Genomic DNA, 22,990 nt, shown 5'->3' on the forward strand with positions numbered 1-22,990 from the left:
GCTGATGCTTTAAAAATTAAAATAAATAATTAAAAAGAAAAACCAAAAACAAACAACAAAACTCGTTGTAAGTATGTTTAGGCTGGAGTTTTGGTTGTAACCACAGAAAAAAAAGAGAAGTATAGCGATGGCTAAAGAATTAGAATGTAAATAAGAAGCTTGATCAGCACATGTAGGAGAACTGGGTGGTGTTTTTGCTTGCAATAGCACCGAGTGGGACATGACACCCACAGAGAGATTTGTTGGAGAGCTGAGTTGAAGGCAGAATCACACTGGTCCTGTTGTCTTTTAAATAGTTACATAAGGTCCTGTAAGACAGAAAAAGAAGTGGGGGTTGGATATATCATGTGGAGGAAACATCAAATGTGGAGTTGGATGCTTGCCTCTTAGATGTCTTGACTGTGTTTTTGTTTGACTTGGTGTGTGGTTCTGTTTGCTTTGCACTCAAACTGTTACATTTGCATTGTGCTTGACTGATTTGGGAGGCAAAAGGTAGAATAATTTCTTGTAATTAGCCTGAATGAACTCTCCTGTGTGTGTTTTTGAGGGGTCAGGATGGAGTCTGTGAAGAGGAGACTCCTTCTTTGTCTTTATAAATGCAGGTGAAATATTGACACTGATCCTATTGAACAGCCCCTGGAAGGTGTGTGAAACAAAGAGTACAGGAGGAGGGCTGGAGAAAATATCATTTTCTGATCCTCTCTTACAGCCTAAGCAGAGAAGGAAATTTGAAGACAGCTAAAATTGATAGCTAAAATGAAGCTTTCTCAATGCTTTTTAATTGATTAATATGTTCAAATTTCCCATCTTCATGAGGCTGCAGGAATTTTAACCCTCCATTGGAGGAAATTCTAAATGTTTCCTAGCTCACAACTGGGAAGTTCTCAGGAAGTTTTGTAGCTCAGAGAAGAACTTCCACAAACACCAACCCCAAAAAGGATCATTTTGATCCAAAATCCTTTGGGATTCCCAGCTGGGTGTCAGTGAGAGGAGCTCCCATATCTGATGAGCTGCAGGATTGTCCTGGTTTGGGATTCTCAGATCAGAGGAACAGCTCTGACAGGTATCTGAGATCATTCCTGGGAAACTCCCTGGCAGGTCCCAAAATAGAAATGCTGCTGGTTGCCACCACCAGCATGAGACTCATCCCTGAGAAGGATTCATAATTCCTGATGCAGTCTGCGTGTCCTTAGGTGGTTTATTTAGGTGCTTAATTGGTGCCTTAATGCTGAAGGGCCTCTTTTTGAGTTTAATAACAGCATTCCAAGACTCTGGGTGGAAATGGTGTCACTCCTGTGTGCAGTGGGAGAGAATCCCTGGCTCCTTCCTGGGCAGCTGCTTCCCTGAGCTTCCTCCAGAGGCAGGAGGAGGTGATCCCTCCTGGATAATCAGGGTGCAAGTTTTAATGTCAACAAATGATTCGAGGTTTCTCCTTTATTATTGTTATTATTATTTTGTGTTTGGGGTTTTGCACTGGGGAGAGGAGGATAATCCAAATTGGGAAGTGGGTATTTCTACCCAGTGCCTGTTGTTTGATTATTCTTAGTTTTTAGAGATGGGGCAACTGAGAGGCATTTTAAATTATCAGATGAAGAGTGAGACATAAGGGATTCTGTCAGAAGCCAACTTATTTCTTGGTTGCTGTTTGCCCCTATTCTATTTTTTTCCAACATCTGAATCTTGTAGAATTGAAACTTTTCAGTTTTGAGCCCTGTGTTACTATACTGGAACATTTTAACCATCTGGTCATCATGTCAGGAAGGGGACATTGAACCAGCAGTGACTAAAAGCCACCAACGCCTGAGATGAGTGCAGCCCCAAGGCTGTGCCTCAAATCAAACAATTTCTAGGATCTTTGGAGCTTTTTTCCCCTACAAAAATCATCAGGCAGTGGCTGGGAGGTGTTTGTGCTGTGTGCTGCTCGCACCTCGCAGTGACAGCAGTGGCATGTTTGAACTTGAAAACATCAGCCTGTGTTTTACTGTGTTCCCTTGAAGTCAGGGAGTGTGAAAAATAACACTTAGCTCAAGTCTCTGGAGATTCCCAAAGGATGACAATCTTTATCTCGGGGCCAACAGCTCTTTGTGGCACTTTAATTTCTACCCAAAGAACAGAGATGGCCACTGAGCCTTTTTCTCCTTTTTCTGCTTTGCTCTGAAAGGATTCTGGAAAACTTGGGCACCAAGAGATCTGGGGGTTTTCCCACTTCCTGAAATCTAGGCTTAAATAAGATATTTGGAAGTAGAAGGCAGAAAATGGAAGTTCTCTACAAAATCCCATTACAGCATTATTAATTTCTTCTATCAGTGGCACAAACTGCTGGGAGGGACTGAGGGAACACACTGGAAAAATAATCCCAGCTTTTTTTTTTCCTTCAGCAAGAGCACCATGCAAATAAACCCAAGATATATCTATATATGTAAAATAACATCATCAAGTGGTTAGAGCAGCTGATTTATTTTCCATACTGTAAGTCTAGAAGACTCAGGGTAAAAAAAAATTGGTGTTTTTTTTTTTTTTTTTTTTTTTTTTTTGCTACTGTCCACCAAGCAAACCAGGGACTGCAAGGGTTTTTTTTTAACAACACAGATATTATTCCTCTCACCTTCCCCCTCTTCACTCTCAGTTCTATTCCCTGGTTTTAGGTGACATCATCCTCCATAGTTTCTACTCTACTGTAGAGCCTTTGGCTTGATCATCCTTCAGTTTTCTAGCACTGGATTCTTCTCTCCTCCTTTTTCAGAAGTGTTATCTCAGCTACAGAATTTCATACTTCCATGGCAGGCTCATCCCTACAAATTTTCCATTTTGAAAAGGTGTGAATTGCAAAAAAATTGAAATATTTTCCGGGTATATGATGAGATATCTTAGCAAATACAGATTTCCTGTTGCCCCCCTCACTCTAATCCTGGAAAAAAATGCAGCTCATGCTATACAAAACTACACTGAAGCTTACCAAGTTTACCCCTGTTCAAGCTGCTAACTCATTTATTTTTAAAGAGTATTTTAGAAAAAGAAAGCAGCTTTCTGGACCATCAGGTTAATCTTTACATTTTGCATATTCACAGGGCAGGGTGGCAGCAGTGCAGGTGATTTGTTACTTCACTGCCTTGTTTATCTTTTTTGCAGTTCTTGCCTTGCCCGAGTTAATTGCTGCTGTGTTTGGATTTAATGAATGTACTTTGGCTCAGCTCATCTGAAGTACAGTCCTTGTTTGACCTGGGAGCACTGAGAACAGTGATAATAGGACTAATATTAGGCTAAAAATCAACAAAATAAGTTTGGGGACATCGTGGCATGTAAAAGGAGGACAGAATCCTTGCTCTTGGAACTCAGTTTGCTTTATTAGGTTGGAAATAACTTCTTTCTTCTTCCTTTGAGAAACATTCCCCTGGGTGTTATCAGAAAAAAATAGAGAATGATAAAACCCTGCTTCCTGCTCGCAGGAACATCAAAGCTGGGCTTTTTTAGTCTATATTTGTAGTCTGTTCTTAGATATATTTGTAGGGCTAGAAACTGTTTGAGATCACTGTGGAAACAAATAGAATAACACACATGGGCAAGTACTTGAAAAAGGTACCTGTGCAGCAGCTGAAGGTTTTTTGTCTAACGTGTTAATTCTATTTATGCTGCATTTTCTGTTCTTTTCTGCTCCTCTAGAACAGCCTGTTACAATTTTGGTATTTTGGTGAATGGGCCATTCTGTCTATAAGTTACTCAGTCCCTGTGGTGCTTCTCTGCTGGTTTATTCTAATAAACTGCTCCATTTTTTGTATTTCAGTACTCAAAGAGTTCAAATTCATCTCAAATATAACACAATTTAAGTAACCTTTCTGTTACAGGCAGACTGAACCTCACCCTTTAGTTCTTTTATATATTGTAAGTTTTCTAGGGAATAGCCAAAAAAAAAAAAAGTGTCCTTGGCATCATTAAACTAATCTTTGCAGGCTTTCCATCAATTTTCATGACTTCAGCTTGAAAATGTTGTTACATTTCATAAAGCAGTGAGAGATCACAGATTCAGTTCCCTTTGCCCTTTGTGTCTTTCCATGGTGTCACCAACTAATCACGCAGCAAAAGCAGGATTTGGAATGAGGGTAGCACGTGGGAAGTGTTGAAGCATTCCCTGGAAAGGGAGGGACATGATCATTATCACATCTCAGATAAAGTATCAGGAAACCATTCCTGCAGTACAGACCCATGGGCTTGTGCTGCTCAGTTTTAGGTTTAGTGGATAAAGTTGGATGATGAACTCCCAGGAGATTTTTTTTTTTAGTGATACCTGTAAGAGACAATTCCTATTCCATCCAGCACCTTTCCCAGTGATCCCTTCCTGAGCTAAGGCCATGCAAGTCCTTAGGAGCTGTGCAGTGTTTGCCCCTTTTTAATTAAAAAACTGGTAGATTTTTTTAGTCCTTCAGTCTCTGTTTGAGAAATGGCAGCCAGTGCTTCCAGCTCCTCCTGAGGTGAGGTTTTCCAGGCTGCACTTGAACTGTCTGATGGAATTGCTCCCAGGTCTGCTGTTTCCTGTATTAAGAGTGGTTCAGAAGTTCAAATGTTGGTTTTGTTCCCCAGTGCAGCTGTGGTGGATGGGCAGGAGTGTGAGGGATAGAGCAGCACTGGAATGGGAATACACAGATATCCAATGGGATCTGGCTTAATGTGCCCAAACTAAACTCTGCTCTGTACTTAATGCCCTTTGCTTTCCCAGTGTGTTTTCCCCCTGAGCTTTCAGACCTCATGTTCTGTCCACTGCTGGAGCTTGGCTCGTGGCTTCTTCCAGCAGCACCATTTTGCCTTTTGATTCAGGAATTGGTTTCTGAGGACCTGGCAATTCCATGTGCACTCAGAATGGGTACAGAAGTTCCATTAGAGACCTGCTCTGCCTGATAAATTCATTTTATTGTAAATGCCAGCTGCCCTTGTCCCCTGGGAGCTCCGTCCCTGTGGAGGGGGTGGCAGAGCTGCTTGGAAGCAGATGGGCTCAGGGCTGCCTTCTTTGTGTGGTTCCCCTTCTCCTCTTGCCTTTCTTCCACCACGTTCCTGCTTTTGTGCTTTGAAGGATTAATCCAGGATTGTCCTGGTCTGCCCAAGCCTGGGTTAGTCTGGCCAGACCCATGGCAGGTGCCTGCTCAGGTGAGAAGCCCCAGCCAGATCCAAGGTCATTAAACCAACAGCGACTGCTGCCAGTCACTGATGAATTAAAAAATAGATGGATAAGAAAACATGACTAGAAAGAAGACAGGAATAAGGAGAATATTTATGCAAAGTTAGTTTTACTGCAGTTGCTGAATTTTATAAAATTCAGCTTGTCTGTGGTCCTTCAAAGCTGGGCTTGGCAGCAGGAGAAAAGCAATGGCACGTGTGAGAGAAATCCAGGACTTCTGCTTTATTGCACTGACAGAACCAAATTGTTCAATCTGTTGCCTCATCTGTTTCTTGCCATAGCTGAGAGCTGTAAAGGTCAGGCCATGGCAGCACAAGGAATTTAATGGTTCCCAGGCTGCCCCTCGCAGCGTTCCCAGCTGGCTCCTGCCCCTCTCCCATTGATCCTCCAGCTCCTGCCTATTTTGGGAACACTGGCAGAACTTTGGGAAGGAGCAAGGTGGGATGCTCAGGATGGGCAGTGCTGGGCTCTGCTCTGGTTTCCTGGGCTGCTCTCCCAAGGCTCAGGTGGGAATAATGCTCATTCTCAGGAATGGCTGCTTGGTCACATTTATTGTGGATAAATGTGGATAAAGGAGGTAGTGAGTGATGCAAATAAATATGTCAAAAACTGCTGTGGGAAACCTTTTCTCTTCCAGTCTGATCTTTAGCCTGCTGGGCAATGTAATGTCTTAAAAATGCTAAATGTATAGATAAATACAGGCAAAGTGCTTTGGCATCCTCCTGAGCCTTCCTCAGTGGATCCTCTGGTTCTCCAGCTCCTCCATCTCCATTTCCCCATGGTTTTGATACATGCTAAATGGTGGAGCTTCCATGGAGATTAATGGCACGCTCTGGGCAGTGTCTGACAAGAGAAAAAACAGAAGTAAAAGGCAGTTCTTGCTCCCTTCCTGTCTTTTGTTAACAGTCTTGCTTCCCAACAACCCTTCACCTTCACAGGAGGCAGGCTGGTGCTTTACATCCCATTAACTCTGAAGTGATCTCCACCCTAATCCCAGAAGGGTTTCCTAGATGGTCACTAAATGGTCTTTAAGGTCCTTTCCAGCCCACACCATTCTGGCATTCTGTAACACTTCCCCCATAACACTTCTTGGCTTTTTTGGGGTTTCTGAGATGAACTCCCTGCTCTTTTGGCTCCTGTAACAAGAAGCACAAATGCCTTTTGGTGAATTTTCCTGGCTAAAGCTTGGTTTGGCGAATATTGTAATTAAATCTTCACTGCTCAGCATTCTAAATTTTCTCTGCTATTGCTATTCATGGAGAAGTATTGCCATGACTTGTTCTTCATTTCTGCAAATCTTGCTAAGTTATGCAAGTCACTGTTTGACTTCACAGAAGATCTTTGTTTTATGTTTCAACACTTGGAATGCTGCTGAACTTTCCGTGTTTTCTCTCTTTATTAAAAAGAGGGCAGAGAGGGCACATTGGTACAAGCAGTAAATGATATTTTTATACAGCCTGAGTTTGTTCATATGCCTGATCCTGCAGAATTCCATTGAATTGTGCTTCCCATCCCTCCCAGGTGCCATCCTGGGCAGATCAGAAACACAGGAGTGCATCTACTACAACGCTAACTGGGAGAAGGACAAAACCAATCGCAGTGGGATCGAGCCCTGCTATGGTGATAAAGATAAAAGGAGACACTGCTTTGCTACATGGAAGAATATTTCTGGATCAATTGAAATCGTGAAGCAAGGCTGCTGGCTGGATGACATCAATTGTTATGACAGGTGAGTTTTCCTAGGAATTTTTGAAATTGATTTGTCACTGTAAACTCTTTTGCCTCTCCATAATTTCTACGTCATCCCCTCCACAAGCATGGCTTGAGACGAGTGAGTCTGGGAATAATTATCTTATTTTTAGATGCTTGCTTGTATTTAGGGACCAGATTCCAGGTGAGTACATTGCCTTGTTTGCAGAATACTGTGTTTTACCTTCTTAAATGAACTCAGGTATTTCATTTATTCATTTTTAGTCCATTAATAAGAGATTCTTGTTAATGCCCAACAGTGCAAATATAATTATTGCATCCAGGATGCAAAATTCTCTCATTGATTTTTCCAAAGTCTTTAGAGTTGGAAAGTCAGCACTTTGTGTCTGCAATTTACCAGATCATGGAAGTATTTTGGCAGTTTATTAATAAGCTCAATGGCAGCTCTAAGAATACTCTAAACTTCCAGTTATTTTGTTGATAACAGATGGTCCAGAAAGAACCCACAAGCAGTAACAGCAGGACTTGGGGTTTGTTAGATGCTGACTGAATAAAGGTCATGACTCTCTTAAGCAATGGTGTTGCAGTTTTTGAAATACTCTACTGGGTTTTATTGGCCCAAAACATTTATTCTTTGGGAAGGCAGAGAATTAAGAAATAGATCCACAGTGGATCATCATTAAAAAGTATTGAGGAATTATTTCAGCAATTTTTACTAAAGTCTTTTTTTGTATTTCTTAAAAGTTGAATTTTTCGAAGAAAGCCTTGCAGTCCTCTCTCCCAAATCAAGTTGTCCCCCAGCCCAGGCTGTTTTCTGCTTTAATGACAGTTTAAAGCTCAGTCCCACAATCTAAAAAAAAAAATCCTAAAATCATGAGATTAAATCCTCCCTTGAGCAAAGAAAAGAAATTGGAAGAAGAAATCAAACACAGGAAGGACTGTAAGGAAGGAGCTGGAAACTGAGTGACTGTAAGTGCTCATTAAGTGACTTGTGCTAATGACACCCAGTGCTGTGTTTGTCCAGAACAGCCCAAATCTTATCTCTGGAGCGTGGGGTGCCTTTGCTGCTCTGGGAGCTGTGGGGGTGACTCCAAACAGCAGCAGATTCAGGACATCAAAGAGAAAATGACCCCTGGAGGTCACAGGGCAAGGTGACAGCCAGAGCTGGCTCTAGGGAATAACCCCAAGTTTTGAAGATGAGCCCAAAACCTCCTTGACAATCTTCAGCTGTGTTTAAAATCCTTCAATATTTCTTCAGCCGTTTCCAGTTCTGCTGTCAGGTTGGCTCCTGGTTGCTGCTTTTCCTTTCCTCGTGGAAATAGTTTCAGCTTTTTTGTTAGCAGAATATTAATAAAGAAGCCATTCCTGTAGTTAATTCAGGGAATGAAATAAACCCTGTCCCTGAGGAGATTGTAGAAATTTTATCATTTCTTTCTACAAATATAATAAAATGTAAAAAATCTCCTTCTCACTTATCTCCAGCCTTGTTTGATCACTTGCTTGTCCTGTTTAAATCTAGCTTGTGAATTGTTCCTCAATCTGGTGGTGGTTTTCTTTAACTTTGTCTTAAAAATGACAAAAATATGTTTCTGTTTTAATAAAATTTCATTGCAGTATAAAATATCAAAATCTAATTTATTTCATTAGATTTAGCTGTTACTTTGGTCACGGTCGATTTAATAAAGTTCACTTTGGAAATCTGAAAGCTGGGCACTTTTTTTTTTTTTTTTTTTTTTTTTTGAACAAAGACAAGCCAGCTGGAGATGAATGAACTTTTTCCTCTTCTCCCTTGCAGGAATGATTGCATAGAGAAGAAGGACAGCCCTGAGGTGTTTTTCTGTTGCTGTGAGGGCAACATGTGCAACGAGCGCTTCTTCTACTTCCCGGAGATGGAGGTCACGCAGCGTAAGTTCCTCCTGACAGCAATGTTCCACATCCTGCTTTTTCAGCAGCTCAGACTTTCCCAAAAGTCCTGCCTTTCCTGCCACAGGGTTCTGGTAGAGCTCTGTGCAGTGCCAGTTCATTTATTCCACTTGGAAAGGTGCTTTCCTGTAAAATCAATAAAAAATACTTCAGCTCTTTCCAAGGGTGGGAAGGAAGGATAATCTGAAATAATTGCCTGGTTTAAGATATAGAAGTCAAATCTTACCTTAATTACATGGTTAAGCTCCTCTAAGGGTGTAAATTGTTGGGCCAAAAGCTTTCTCATGCCTGTATCCCTGTGCCAGCCTGGGGATGCTCCTTTTCTTCAATAAATCCTCTTTATCCCTCCTGGACCTTCTGAATTTCTCTGTAAATGGACACAGTGACATCTAAAAAGGGGAAAAGAATTTCCTCCCAGATCACAGGATCCTTGTGAGTTCTTCCACTCAGCATATTCTGTGGTTCTGAAAGACAATCAAATTAGCCAGACTTAACAAATAATTATTTTAAAAAAACAACAGCTGAAAGGTGATTTGATTTTTCTTGCCTGTCTTCTTCCAGTCAGGAATCTGCTGGAAAACCAAGCGATATTAATAACATGAGCAAATGTCTCATGTACCAAATAGCCAGAGGAAGTTGTTTATGAAATGAAAGAACATTTTCTGTGAGATTAAAATAGCCTTTGTTGACCCAGGAGATATTGTTGTCATTTTTGTCAGTGATGCTGCTAAGGCAATAATTGACATTCTTCCCTCTCCTGCCCCAGGGGGCTGTGGCTGCCTTGGAAGCAGCTCCTGCTTCTGCAGAGCCTTTTTTGAGGTCATGTGGAAACGTCTTCACCTGGAGAGCTCCTCCTTCCAGCCAGGCACAGAAGTGCTGGCAGGTTGTTGCCAAATCTCTGTATTGGCTGGTTTCAGTTCATCGGGTGATGAATTTTTGCAATCCCCTGGGAATACAAACACCCCTTGGCCCCTGTAGGCTGCTGGGGGTTGGAGGCCCAGAATTGCACTGAGTGTGGCTCTGGGGTCTGAGCTATTCCCCTGCTTTCCAAAGTGCTGCCTTTTAACCAGGTGTTAGTTTGTGCTGGCTAATCAGGTACTGGGAGCCTGCTGTGATGATGGCAGCAGCTGTTAGAAAATCAGGCTGCTGCACATTTCAAACACTGCCTGGTTTTGTTCCTTAAAAGCTGTGTCTTTTTTCTTTTCCCTTCAGCAACTTCCAATCCTGTTACACCGAAGCCACCTCTGTTCAACACCTTGCTCTACTCCTTGGTGCCTATCATGGGAATTGCAGTGATTGTGCTCTTCTCCTTCTGGATGTACAGACATCACAAGCTGGCCTATCCTCCAGTGCTTGTTCCCACCCAGGTGAGCCCCTGCTGCAGGATTTGGGGTTTTTTTTAAGGGCCAAACCATTCCTTAAGGGGATCTGTCTCATGGCTGGTCCCTCTGTTCCCCTCCTGATTTCTAGGTCCTAACGCTTGCTCTCCCCTAAAGCAGAGAATTAAGCTTTACTTAAACAGCCTTATTAATTATTCTTTGATGAATAGATGAGCAACTGCTTCATGTTTTTATGCATCTCTTTGTTTGGGAGGAGAAAAACTGAACACAGAGGGCAAAGACACAGTGAAGGCATGCTGAGGGCTGGGCTGTAATGCTTAGCTGGAAACAAAAAAAGAGTTGCCAGTTCATCTTGGCCATTTAAGGTGTTCAGAAAATAGCAGCTAAGAGAGGATGAGCTGGTTTTAAGGAAGCCTGGAACTGGGATACTGGTGTAGGGAATGTTAAGAAAATCTTCATAGCTCAGCTCATGCATTGTGATGATTCTTGTAATCTTTTTCCTCTTGTTTATGTATTTTCTGTTTTGTCTTGAAGCGTTTCAGTTTTAGGGGTGTTTGTGTTTTATGTCAAAAGGATGAGGTTGAGGGCTCTACACTTGAATGTAACCTGGCCATTGTGCATCCAGACAAACCTTCTGGGGCTCCTGTGTGTGCAATTCCTGCTGTTGGGAGGCTCCAGCTGATCCTGGAGCTGTAATTAGTGCTAACACTGGAATTCCTTCAGTTACATCTGGAGATCCAACTGAGATTAGGAGGCTTTTATGGAAAGAGTTAAAACAGGAAAATCTGTTTTAGAAAAGATGAAGAAAATGTGGTTGTGCAAATGAAGAGAGAAATGATTTGGATTTTTGCAGTAGGAATTAACTGGAGCTTCTAACTCAGTGCAGTGACCAGAATACATGACCTGTCCTACAGTGATGATATTTATGATTAAAATGAAAACTCTTGTTATTTTGGGTAGGATTGCCAAGGATTGATCTCTGTGTGCTCCAGCTCCTGGGATATTTCCAGTGCTGCTGCTTGACAGGAGGGTGCTGCAGGAAGCAGCATTGCCTGGGGTTGATAACTCAAGTGTTTTGGTTTCAGTTTCTCAGTAATAGATAAGAGGAATTTGGGGAGAGGCAGTGGCCATATGTTGTTGCCAAATGAAAAGAACATAATTTAGAGGAAAAAAGTCTGTTTGCTGTCCTTGCAGAGAGGATTGCAGCTCCTCAGACTCCCTGCAATCTGTCAGCATAATTAGTTCATCCAGCTCCCATTTTATGGATTTGGGACTTTACATCAACCCAGTGGTCTTTGCTGGGAGAGCAAATTCCTAACTGCTAATTGTGGGGATAATTCCAGCATAGGATTGAAGAAATCAATCCCTTCCTGAAGAAATCAAGTCATGGATAAAGCCATGGAAAAGCAAATGAATGCTAAATATGTGTGGGGTATCAAGAACTTGAATTCTGATTCTCCCTCCTTTTGCTGCAGTTTTTTCCTTGGCTTGTGTTTGGGGCAGGATGGACACCTACACTTTTAATAAACAGGATAATCAGCTGTTGTGTTCCTGCTCAGATTGTATCTTTGGGATAAATGTACCTTGGTGCTTGTGGGGCAACAACATTTTCCTATCTTGTGGTGAACAGGCATTAAGGCTCATGTGGAAAGTCAGGAAAAGCCACTTGTGCCTGAAAAACTACCCAGAATTATTATGTAAATCCAATGTATAAACATTCTCCCTTATGCAGCAGAGCTGTGGTTCCCACTTGAAATTTAATTACAGCTGGTTGGAACAGGAGACAGGGGAAGCAGGAAAGGAGGGAAAGTCTTGGGAACTTTATAACCACAAATAAACTCTGAAATATTTGTGCAATTAATCTGTTAATAGTATATTTAATAATTGGGGCATGAGTGGAGTTTGTTGGCGAATGGATTTGGTTTAATTCTTTGTGTAGCAGTGGTGGAATGGACAGGTCAGGTGTACAGCAGGAAAAACAGAGATTGCTCCATGTGAGTTATCCCTTTTTCCTTGGTTTATTCCCAGAAACAAGGGGAATACTGAGCTGGTACCAGAGTTCCAGGAAAAAATGAAAGGATGGATGAGGAATCAGCAAAAGATAAAAATGAAGAAAAATAAGCAAAAGATAAACATGAAGAATGAGAAATGGTGAAAGAATTTGGTGATAAGCAAAAGATTAGACAGCAAAGGGAAAGAAATAGTTTGGAATATTTAAAAAGAAAAAAAAGCAAGAAATACACTGTAAGAAATGTTTGAACCGGTAATGAGACATAAAGGACGATTAGTCTTGGCTTGTTTGTGCTGCTCACTGTGCCTCACTGCTGTGTGGGGAAGTACCCAGTGAAAGCTGTCAAATTCCATCAAATCTGTCACTTTCTGTGTTCTCCAGTGAGTTATTAACAAATCCATGTTTGCTGAATACATCTGTGTGTATGGAAAACACTTAGGAACTGTTCTGTCTCCTTATTTCTATTTGATTCAGCAAACATAAATCCATCATCTGATAAAATTCATCCAAAGGATCAGATTGCTGTTTTAAATATCTGAATGTGTGCAGAAAGAGGTGCTGGGGCCCGGTTCCTTTCCACTGGGGGACACTGGGTCTGGAGTTAGGTGCAATCCAGGTTTCTCCCCAAACATTCCCAGCAAAACTGGAGTGAGGGTGGCAGGGAGCTGCTCTGTGGTGCTCCCTTCCTCCTGACGAGCCTTGAGCTGGGGCCAGAGCTGTCAGTGCAGGTTCCAAGGGGCAGCTGATGGGTGCCACTGTCACCCCTCCCACAGAGCTGCCACCAGCCCCACTTGGGTTTGGCAGCTCCCCCCGTGTCCCAGCCCCCAGGAACAGGGAATCCTTCACCTCTTGGACTTCTCTGCGTGCCCAGCTTGGCAGGATTTTACTGCATCACGGTTGTTTCTTTGGCTTTGGGATGGTTTTGAAGTAGTAATTGTGTTGAGAGGCTTGAGAAAAGGTTTTGCAGATTCACTTCTTGGCTTTGTGACCTGTGTTGGGGATTTCTTCTGAAATGGTCGAACTCTCTGGGGTCAAAGAGAGAATTTCTGACCACAGGACACAGGAATTCCTAAATCTACCTGATGCACTTGAAATTTCTGGGATGATCTTTCCACCCTGGGAAAATCCCAGTTTCCTGCTGAAGAAGGAAGAATTAAATCAGCTGTTCAGGTTTTTCCCATTTTGGTCTTCCAAAAGCCACTTTTTTTTTCTCTCTTTTTGTTGTTACAGATATTTTAATATTAACATTTCAACACTAGAAAAATGCAAGGGAGAGGTGTTTTTTTTTTTTTTTTCAAGGATTGAATCCAAACCTGGGAAGATTAATGGCTACTTGAAAACACACACAGGGAGAAGCCAGGTTATAGAAAATGGGAAAAGAGATTGGAAAGTTACTGCAAATCAGGAGCCCTGAATGTGTAGTGGGTGAGGAGCTTGAAACTGGATCCTTTTTTTTATTTTTCCAAATAGGATCCATGGGCTTTTACAAGTTAAAATCTATAACAGAGGGAAAAAATTGTGTGAAAACACCCAAAAGCCACATGCAGCTTTTACAGATCAGAAAATGGTTGTGGGTAGCCCGAATTTTGGGAAAAAACCCACACTACTTAGGGTTTTATTGGTCTAATTGGTTCTAAATATTGTAATAGACCCATTAGAGTTGGTTTTCAGGCAGCATAAACAGCAGTGAGTGTGTTTATGTACATTTGTGTGGGTGACAGGGGTTCTGAGGGGGGTTAACTGCTCCCAGTTTTTGTTTATCAGAGGGAATTCCTGACATAAATCTCAGATTTGCATTTCTTTTGTAGCCTGATACCCTTTAGCTGGTGCCTCCTGGATTTCTGCTGGGAGCCTGAGGTGATGCTCTGTGGGCTGAAGGGGAGGACACTGGTTTATAATCCAGAGGTGTTAATGAGCATAAATACATCCTTGTAAAGTTTCCATGTGTGTGGAATTTATCAGAGTGTGGGGGAAGCTGATCCCTCGAGGGAGGGGTGAGAGGTTTGGGACAGGGCTCATTTCTCAGAGCTTCATTTTTGCAGTTTCTCATTATGGTCAGAGCACAAAGGTTGAATTCATACATATTTCTGCTTATTGCTGAGGAATTTCCATAATTCTCCAGAGCTGGAGAACTTTAATAATGAATAGGCCTGCTAAAAAAAAGACTTTCAGCCCCTTGGGGTGGGTTTTGCTCTGCTCTGGAGCTGCCCTGACCGATGGTGGAGGAGATTCTGTTGGATCCCAGTGCTCAGAGTTCTGTTACAGGTTTATGGAATGAATCCTCCTGGATTAATTATTGGTATTAATCTGGTATGAATTATTTGGAGAAAAGGAAGTTTGTGCTCAGCACTCTCCAGGCACAGGGAAAGGCTCCCGATGGCCCTGTGCTCTGGAGCATCCTGAGGGTTGTGAATGCACAGGGGGAGAAGGGGAAGGCAGCTGGAGACGGGGGCTTGAATTCCCCCTCTTCCAACATCCATCCCATCCGGGTGTAAAGGAGAAAGGAGATGGCTCAGGTGAGTCACAGCACCCTGGAACAGTTTGGGTTGGATGGAAACTCAAAACTCATCCCATCCCACCCCTGCCATGGGCAGGGACGCCTTCCACCGCCCCAGGGACACTTCCATCACCCCAGGGACACCTTCCACTATCCCAGGCTGCCCCAAGGCTCATCCAGGCTGGACTGAGACTCTTCCAGGGATCCAGGGGCAGCCCCAGCTTTTCTGGGAATGCTGTGCCAGGGCCTCCAGTCCAAAGTGCAGGAGGAGGAACGGAGGCATCTCCACGGAGGTTGCTCAGCAGAAGGGATGAAAGCAGCACGAACAGGGGGTCAGTGAAATCCTGGGACGAGCCTTTATCCTGGAGCTTGTTCCACACTATGAACTCCTCCCACCATTCTTGGAAGGAATCTTCAGCATTGGGACCTGCTGCGTGCAGAGTGTTGCAGTTCCCCTCTCCCTGGGGATGTATCCATCAGGTTTGGTGCTGGAGCCGAGCTCCGGTGCCGTTCATTGATCCGCTCTGGTGCCGTTCGTTGATCCGCTCCGGTGCCGTTCATTGATCAGCTCCGGTGCCGTTCATTGATCCGCTCCGGTGCCGTTCGTTGATCCGCTCCGGTGCCGTTCATTGATCAGCTCCGGTGCCGTTCATTGATCCGCTCTGGTGCCGTTCATTGATCCGCTCCGGTGCCGTTCATTGATCAGCTCCGGTGCCGTTCATTGATCAGCTCCGGTGCCGGTCGTTGATCCGCTCCGGTGCCGGTCGTTGATCCGCTCCGGTGCCGTTCATTGATCCTCTCCGGTGCCGTTCATTGATCAGCTCCGGTGCCGGTCACTGATCAGCTCCGGTGCCGGTCATTGATCCGCTCCGGTGCCGGTCATTGATCCACTCCGGTGCCGATCATTGATCCGCTCCGGTGCCGTTCATTGATCCGCTCCGGTGCCGGTCATTGATCCGCTCCGGTGCCGGTCATTGATCCGCTCCGGTGCCGTTCATTGATCCGCTCCGGTGCCGTTCACTGATCCGCTCCGGTGCCGGTCATTGATCAGCTGCGGTGCCGGTCACTGATCAGCTCCGGTGCCGGTCATTGATCCGCTCCGGTGCCGGTCATTGATCCGGTCTGGTGCCGGTCATTGATCAGTCCCGGTGCCATTCATTGATCCGCTCCGGTGCCGGTCACTGATCAGCTCCGGTGCCGTTCATTGATCCGCTCCGGTGCCGTTCATTGATCAGCTCCGGTGCCGTTCATTGATCAGCTCCGGTGCCGTTCATTGATCCGCTCCAGTGCCGGTCATTGATCCGCTCCGGTGCCGTTCATTGATCAGCTCCGGTGCCGTTCATTGATCCGCTCCGGTGCCGTTCATTGATCCGCTCCGGTGCCGTTCATTGATCAGTCCCGGTGCCGGTCATTGATCCGCTCCGGTGCCGGTCATTGATCAGTCCCGGTGCCGGTCACTGATCCGCTCCGGTTCCCGCCGGGCCATTGGCGGTCCCGTTCCCAGGGCCGGGGATTTCCCTGGTGCGGCGCTGCCCCCTGGCGGGCAGCGGGAGCACTGCAGGGAGTGGGTTCCCGTGCCGGCTCTGGAATTTCGCCTTTGGAAGTTCGCGTGTCTCTGTGCTGGTTGCACTAACGCGGCTCCTTACACCTGCAATGGGCGTTTCTCCATGCAATTAGAAAATAATTCCGTTAATTTTCTATGGAATAAGCTTGTTTTCCTCGTTTTCCTTTACTAACAACACTGCATTTCTTTGTTGTTTTAAATTACGTATTTCTGGTGTGGGAAAGTTCTGCTGTCCCCGTGAACATTCCTGTCATTAACTCACAAATAATTGACTTTGTCTCCTCTAAGCTGTTTTTGCATCCCATTCCTGGTGTAAATAGTAATTTCTCTTGCCTGTGTTTTTTCCCTCTCTGCAAGCACGCCTTTCATATAATGATTGAGGTAAGAGGATGTTTGTTCCTGGCTCTGGGGCTTTCTGGGGATGTGGGAGACGTTGTTTGCTCTGAATTGTGATTTCTCAGTATTTTGGACAAGCCATCTGTCAGCATGTGTGGTTTAAAAATGCACCTTTAGCCTGTGGTTCGTGGATCTCCTAAAATTCCCTGGAGTTCCTGATGTGCACTCAGGGATGGATCCTGGAGCACAGGGCCAGGGGGATCCATCAGCCCAGCACAGGGATTTCCCTGGAAGCAAAGGGCACATCCCTTTCTTCCCACTCCCCCTCCCCATCTCCCCCCTGGGACAAATCCTTTGGAGCTCTGGGGTCTCCACGTGCTCATCTGGGATTTTGTGTGATGCAGGAACTCACAAAAATGGATCATCTGGAGAAAAATAAAAATATCTGCTCAGCACTCAGTCTTTTCATTTTTCCCACTGACCAGGAGATATTTATATTTATATTTATATTTATATTTATATTTATATTTATATTTATATTTATATTTATATTTATATTCATTATAACTTCAAGTCACTGGGACCCCTTAATTCACAAATTGGGTCATTCCTGCTCAGCTTTTTAATGGAATATTGAAAACAATGAGATTTGAGGTGTAATAAAAATGCTCAATTCCTGTCATCATTAAAGTTCTTTAATTAATGCCTGAAATACCTTGGAAATGCAGTTTAGAAGAAAATCTAATGGTTTCAATATATTAAAAAGTTAAATATTTGGATATTTTCCTGAATGTTGTGCCTGTGTAAAGAGTTCCCAGAGTTCCTTGGATCTCTGTTCCATGTTTGGCCTCCTTGTCCCAGTCAGGGGTGCAGGGCTCTGCCTCCAAGGAGCTGCTGTTCATGGGTTTGAGTTCCACAATTGCTGAGCTGCTCTCTGATCTCCAGACCCATTTTTGAGGACACTTTTTGAGGAACCCCATTCCTGGAAGTCACCCTTCCTTAAGGAAGATTTCCCCCCAATGACTCAGTCCAAGGGGAGGGGCAGGAAAAGGGAATTGGGCCCTGGATTTTTGGACAGCTGGGAAATTTGGGAGTGCAGTTTATCCCCCTGCCATCCCTGCTGGCACTGTGGCCTTGGCACCACAGAGATCAGCCCCAAAGCCACACAGGAATAATGGGGTTTCTGGAGCATTGAACAGTTTTCCTTGGAAATATTGTCAGGGAATGTTTCTGTGTAAAATCAGTCCCTGGAGCTGCAGAGTTTGGAGTTAGATTTTAACCAAGGTGTTTAGAAAAAATCAGGGAAAAAAAAAAAAAAAAGGAAAACTTTTCTTTGCAGTTGTGTTAACAGCAGGAATTCTGCTTCCCACGTGGAAAGGCCGTGGCAGGTGCTGGGAATGTGGTGAGGAGAGCCAGGGATTTCCAGGAAATAGGGAATTTGGTGTATGGGAAGTGGTGTGGTCTTATGGGGAATTAGGAAAGCACCAGGTTTCCCTGCCACTTTCACTTCCAGCTCTTGGCAGAGATGCTGGAATTGGGTTCAGCAAATCTTGGAGGTGTTTGGTTTTCCTGGTGGTTGGGGAAGAATTCAGGCACCAAGTGCTTCCAAATCCCAGCAGTTTATTGGGAGGAGGGCATGGGAAGGAAGGGGAATCCAAGCCACCAGAGCAAAGGGGGATTTGGGGTAATTTCCCACCAATTCCTCTGCTTCAGCCAAGGCAGGAGGTTCTGAACTTGAACAGTTCATTAAATCAGGGTTGTCTTTGGGGGATAAATCTGAGCATCTCATTCCCACTTCCTCTTCTAACAACAACAAACTGGATTTACAAATATTTATTTAGTACAGTTTGTATTTTACAAATTGAGGGCACTGCTTTCCCTGGTGCCTGGAATATTCCAAGAGGGCTCTGGCAGGGAATGAAAGGCACCAAGGGAGGGAAATCTTCACTCTCAAACTTGGTTTTCTGTGCTGCAAATGTTGATGCCACAGCTTCAAGCGCCTGTCGCTGTCACATTGACAAAAGGATTTCCTCCTTTTTGGGGACAGTGTTGCAGTGTGTCTCTAATTTGAATTTCAAATGCTATTTATTCTTTTTCTGGTTAGTAATTTGTGCAGTGAGGTTGCTCTGAATCTTTCTCTGGAACTTGTTCTTTTTAATTTATTTGTTGCTGTAGAGAGTGGATGTTTATTCCTGCACTGAAACTATCAGGACTTGTATTCTCAGCACTTGTCTCCATTCTCCCCATAGGAAAGGGTTCTTAACCCCACAGTTTGTCACAAAATGTGTCTTTAACCTGCACAGGATTTTATGGTTTTGATGGAAGTGCTCAAACATTTAACTCTCTATTGAGCGCTCTCCTCTCTCTTGTAGAAGCGACTCCTCTGGTGGTTTTCATTCTCTTGAAAACAGCTTTTCTCTTTGGGGAAAAGAGAGGGGAAAGGGGGTGTTTTGGAGGGTTTTTGGGGTTGGTTGTTGGGGTTTTTATAGAGAGACAAGCTAATCCCACCTGGAGGGAAAGGGCCAGCCCAGAAGGAAGCAGAGCTTTGGCAATAAAATTGAGAATCTGCTGGTTCTGTTCAGATGATGTGACACAGCAAAACAGAAAATCCAGGGTGTGCAGTAAACTGTCCCCTCCCCTTTCCCAGGAAGGAGAATGGTCCCAGGCTGTAGTGTGGGATCTGGGAATGGGGTTATGGGTCCATGGATTGCCTTTGGGAGCTCTGTCTCACCTCCAGTTGTACAAATCCTGCAGCACAGGAGCAGATCACCTCTGCAATGTCATTCCAGCTCATTTCTGGGCGCTGGGATTTCAGGAACTCACTGGAAAAGTTGGGAGCAGGGAAATGGGGCAGGAGGGGCTGACCCCAGGTGTGCATCTGCAGGGTTCAGAGGTCCCACTCTTCAGATAAACACCAAAACCTTCAGAGCATCCATGGGGCTCATTGCAATTCCAGCTCTCAAAAATATAACAAGTAAAGCTTGATTATCTTTGTTCCTTATTTTTTGCTGAGCTTTCTTCCCACCTGATTAGACTAATCCTTAATTTCCGCTGTGCTTTCCCACCTGATTCCATTATTCCTTATTTTCTGCTGTCTTTTCTCACCTGATTCCATTATTCCCTAATTGCTGCTGTGCTTTCCCACATGATCACATTATCCCCTAACTTCTGCCTTGCTTTCCCACCTGATTCCATTATTCCCTAATTTCTGCCTTGCTTTCCTACCTGATTCCATTATTCCCTAATTTCTGCTGTCCTTTCTCACCTGATTCCATTATTCCCTAATTTCTGCTGTCCTTTCTCACCTGATTCCATTATTCTCTAATTCCTGCCTTGCCTTCCCAGCTGATTCCATTATTCCCTGATTTCTGCTGTCCTTCCCTGCTGAGCAGGTGGTTCCCTGGCTCCTGCTGTGCTGCCCATCCCTGTGGCACATCCCTGCTGAGCATGTCTCCAACCCCATTTCCCATCCCGTGCAGCAGGGCTGCCCTTTGTGCCTGGGTGTTTGGGACTTGCTGCAGTGGGCTTTGGCTGGGTGATCCCAGGCTCTTTCCATTTACAATCCTTTATCTGTAGTGCTGTCAGGGGTGATGTGAATGAATGCCATTAACAAGAGCAGCGTTAATTAATGGTCTCTCCTGATTGCAGGATCCTGGGCCTCCCCCGCCGTCTCCCCTGATGGGTCTGAAGCCGCTGCAGCTCCTGGAGATCAAAGCCAGGGGGAGATTTGGGTGTGTGTGGAAAGCTCAGCTGCTCAATGAATATGTTGCAGTCAAAATATTCCCCATCCAGGTGAGCAGAACTCTTGGGGTCCTGGATTTTTCCTCAAACTAAGCAACTTTTCTTGGCCCAATAATTCTGTAAATCCAAGTGGAAATGGCCTTGAGGTGTAAAAGATGCAGGGAGAGTTTTAGTGATTTAAAGTAAGTATTTTACTGCAGTCAACACATTACTGAAGCATAAACCCTGTGAAATGTGGGTTTCTAGTCCAAAAAATATTCTGCATCTGTAGTTTTAAGCAGCTCTCACCCAGCTCTTGACCAGTTAATAATCAAATTAAATTGTACTTAGAAGGAATGTCCTGAAATGCAAAGCCTGGAGTGATTGTTCCAATTAACCATGCCTCAATTAAGTGCCACAGCACTCATTGCCCAGCAAGTGCCCTCGCAAAGCCATGGCTTGCACTAAATGGGTTGAAGAATTTGGAGAGCACAGAGTGATGCAGGATGGTGATACTGGGATGGGTTTTACATTGATTAAAGCACCTCCTGCTGCTCGAGGTGCAGGAATTTGTTCCCTCACAGTGATCCAGGGGCTGCCTTGCAGAATAAACACTGCAGGCTCTCGTTATTTCACAAGAAACTCCACGTACTTTTTGACCGACCATTCCCAAACTCTGGTAGCAAACTCCCCCCAGGGCCAGCCCCTGATATCCCATTTTTTTGCTGGCTAACTGGGCCTGTGCTGCTGTGCTTGCAGGACAAGCAGTCGTGGCAGAACGAGTACGAGATCTACAGCCTGCCCGGGATGAAGCACGACAACATCCTGCAGTTCATCGGCGCCGAGAAGCGCGGCTCCAGCATCGACGTCGACCTGTGGCTCATCACTGCCTTCCACGAGAAGGTGGGGCTGGCCTGGCTGGGGCAGGGGACAGCAGCCCCAGGAAAGGGTCACACACCCTCAGTGCAGCTGAGGCAGTAAAGGGAGCACACTGGAAGCAGCTCTCCCTTTGCTGCCCGCTTTTCGCTGGATGTGAACTCACTGCAGTTCGTTTGCAGACAGCTGAGAAAGTTGTCGTCAGGTTTTACTGATAGAGGAGTTGTTTTAGGAGACAAACAAAAATTAATTCTGCCCTTTTTTTGGCTTTTTAGAATAGACATATTCTAATCTAAATATCCCCAATCTAAATTTGGGGATATTCTAATATCCCCAATCTAAACCTGCCTAAAATACAGAACCTCCCATCTTGCAGAGATTTTTTGGGGGATTATTTTTGGTTCACTTGTTGGTTGATAAGAATAAAAATGAAGTGATACAGATGGATTCTATTGTGACAGCAAAAGGAAGAAACACAAATACAATTAATTAAGAGTACATTCAGTTTTAAGTTGAATAATTTTAATTTCTTTATATTTGGTCAGAGTGTGTTTCACTCTGAAAATCTCTTTAGATTTGTTTAGAGTGTGTGTTTCACTCTGAAAATATTTTTAGATTTGTTCAGAGTGCATGTTTCACTCTGAAAATCTCTTCAGATTTGTTCAGAATGTGTGTTTCACTCTGAAAATCTCTTTAGATTTGTTCAGAGTGTGTTTCACTCTGAAACTGTGGTGTTGAATGATTTAATCTCTGTTTATTCAGAGTATTTCACTCTGAAACTGCTGTTGGTCCATAAAGAAGGACAACCAAAGGTCCTGCAGATGTGAATTGCAGGTTTTCCCTGGAGGAGCGAGGCTGAGCTGGGTGTGTGGCTGTTTTTCTGCAGGGGTCCCTGACAGATTTCCTGAAGGCCAACGTGGTGTCGTGGAACGAGCTGTGCCACATCGCCCAGACCATGGCCCGGGGCCTGGCCTACCTGCACGAGGACATCCCGGGGCTCAAGGATGGCCACAAGCCAGCCATCTCCCACAGGTACTGCCCTGGGAATGCAGGGACTCATGGCAATCCTGCAGGCAGCCCATCACCACCTTTTGGTCCTGCAGGAATTCCTGCATCTCCCCTCCAAGGCGCTTTTTTCCCCTGCGTTATTGGATTGCAACATTCTCATTCCATCTCTGTATCCCACATGCATCATCCATATCCATATCTCTGTGTATCCCTACATCCCCATATCCATCATACAGCTGTATTTATTTTAAAAACAAACACAGAAATGCAGTTCCAATTACTGTCTCATTCCCATAAAGATCTGCAAGGGCACTCCAAGGTTTTATGATTATTATTTTGTTGTTTAACTTACCTGTTTATTTATCATTTTCTTGCCTTTCATACAATGATGTTTCTTGTTTTATGCTGTTCCTTTTTCCTTAGAGTTTTATCTGTATTACGTGTTCTAGATCTCTAATTTGTGGTTTTTTTTCTTGAACTTGAAAGGGACATCAAAAGCAAGAATGTGCTGCTGAAAAACAACCTCACGGCTTGTATTGCTGATTTCGGTCTAGCTTTAAAGTTTGAGGCTGGAAAGTCTGCAGGAGACACCCATGGACAGGTAAATCCTGAGTTATTTCCAGGAATGATCCAGCTCTTACCTGGATGTGAATGGCAATTCCCCCCTCAAGCTCTTTGCATGGCCTATCCCCCCTTTTATCCTAACTGGACAATTTGGACAAGAACTTTAATTTCGTAATATTTTATAAATTATTTAATTACTATTCAGAAACTGAGGGACGAAACTTCCAAGGTTCAGTCCTGAGGCAGGAACAACCACGACCGCATTTAACCTGGG

General features: G+C 44.2%; 1 protein-coding gene across 3 annotated transcripts in view; it reads left to right on the forward strand.

The window, feature by feature from the left end:
* Positions 1-22,990, forward strand: part of ACVR2A (activin A receptor type 2A) — a 52,740-nt gene that overhangs the window by 25,411 nt on the left and 4,339 nt on the right. For 2 of the 3 annotated variants that reach the window (XM_053981841.1, XM_053981843.1), the window contains exons 3-10: positions 6,689-6,896; positions 8,673-8,782; positions 10,013-10,167; positions 16,570-16,593; positions 20,197-20,340; positions 21,028-21,171; positions 22,031-22,176; positions 22,639-22,753. In XM_053981841.1, coding sequence (XP_053837816.1) covers positions 6,689-6,896; positions 8,673-8,782; positions 10,013-10,167; positions 16,570-16,593; positions 20,197-20,340; positions 21,028-21,171; positions 22,031-22,176; positions 22,639-22,753 — 1,046 coding nt within the window. The remainder of the gene's footprint in view (positions 1-6,688; positions 6,897-8,672; positions 8,783-10,012; positions 10,168-16,569; positions 16,594-20,196; positions 20,341-21,027; positions 21,172-22,030; positions 22,177-22,638; positions 22,754-22,990) is intronic. The other variant, XM_053981844.1, reaches the window with a different exon arrangement.

This window comes from Vidua macroura, chromosome 7 (assembly GCF_024509145.1).
Source record: "Vidua macroura isolate BioBank_ID:100142 chromosome 7, ASM2450914v1, whole genome shotgun sequence".
In the NCBI taxonomy this organism is placed as follows: domain Eukaryota; kingdom Metazoa; phylum Chordata; class Aves; order Passeriformes; family Viduidae; genus Vidua; species Vidua macroura.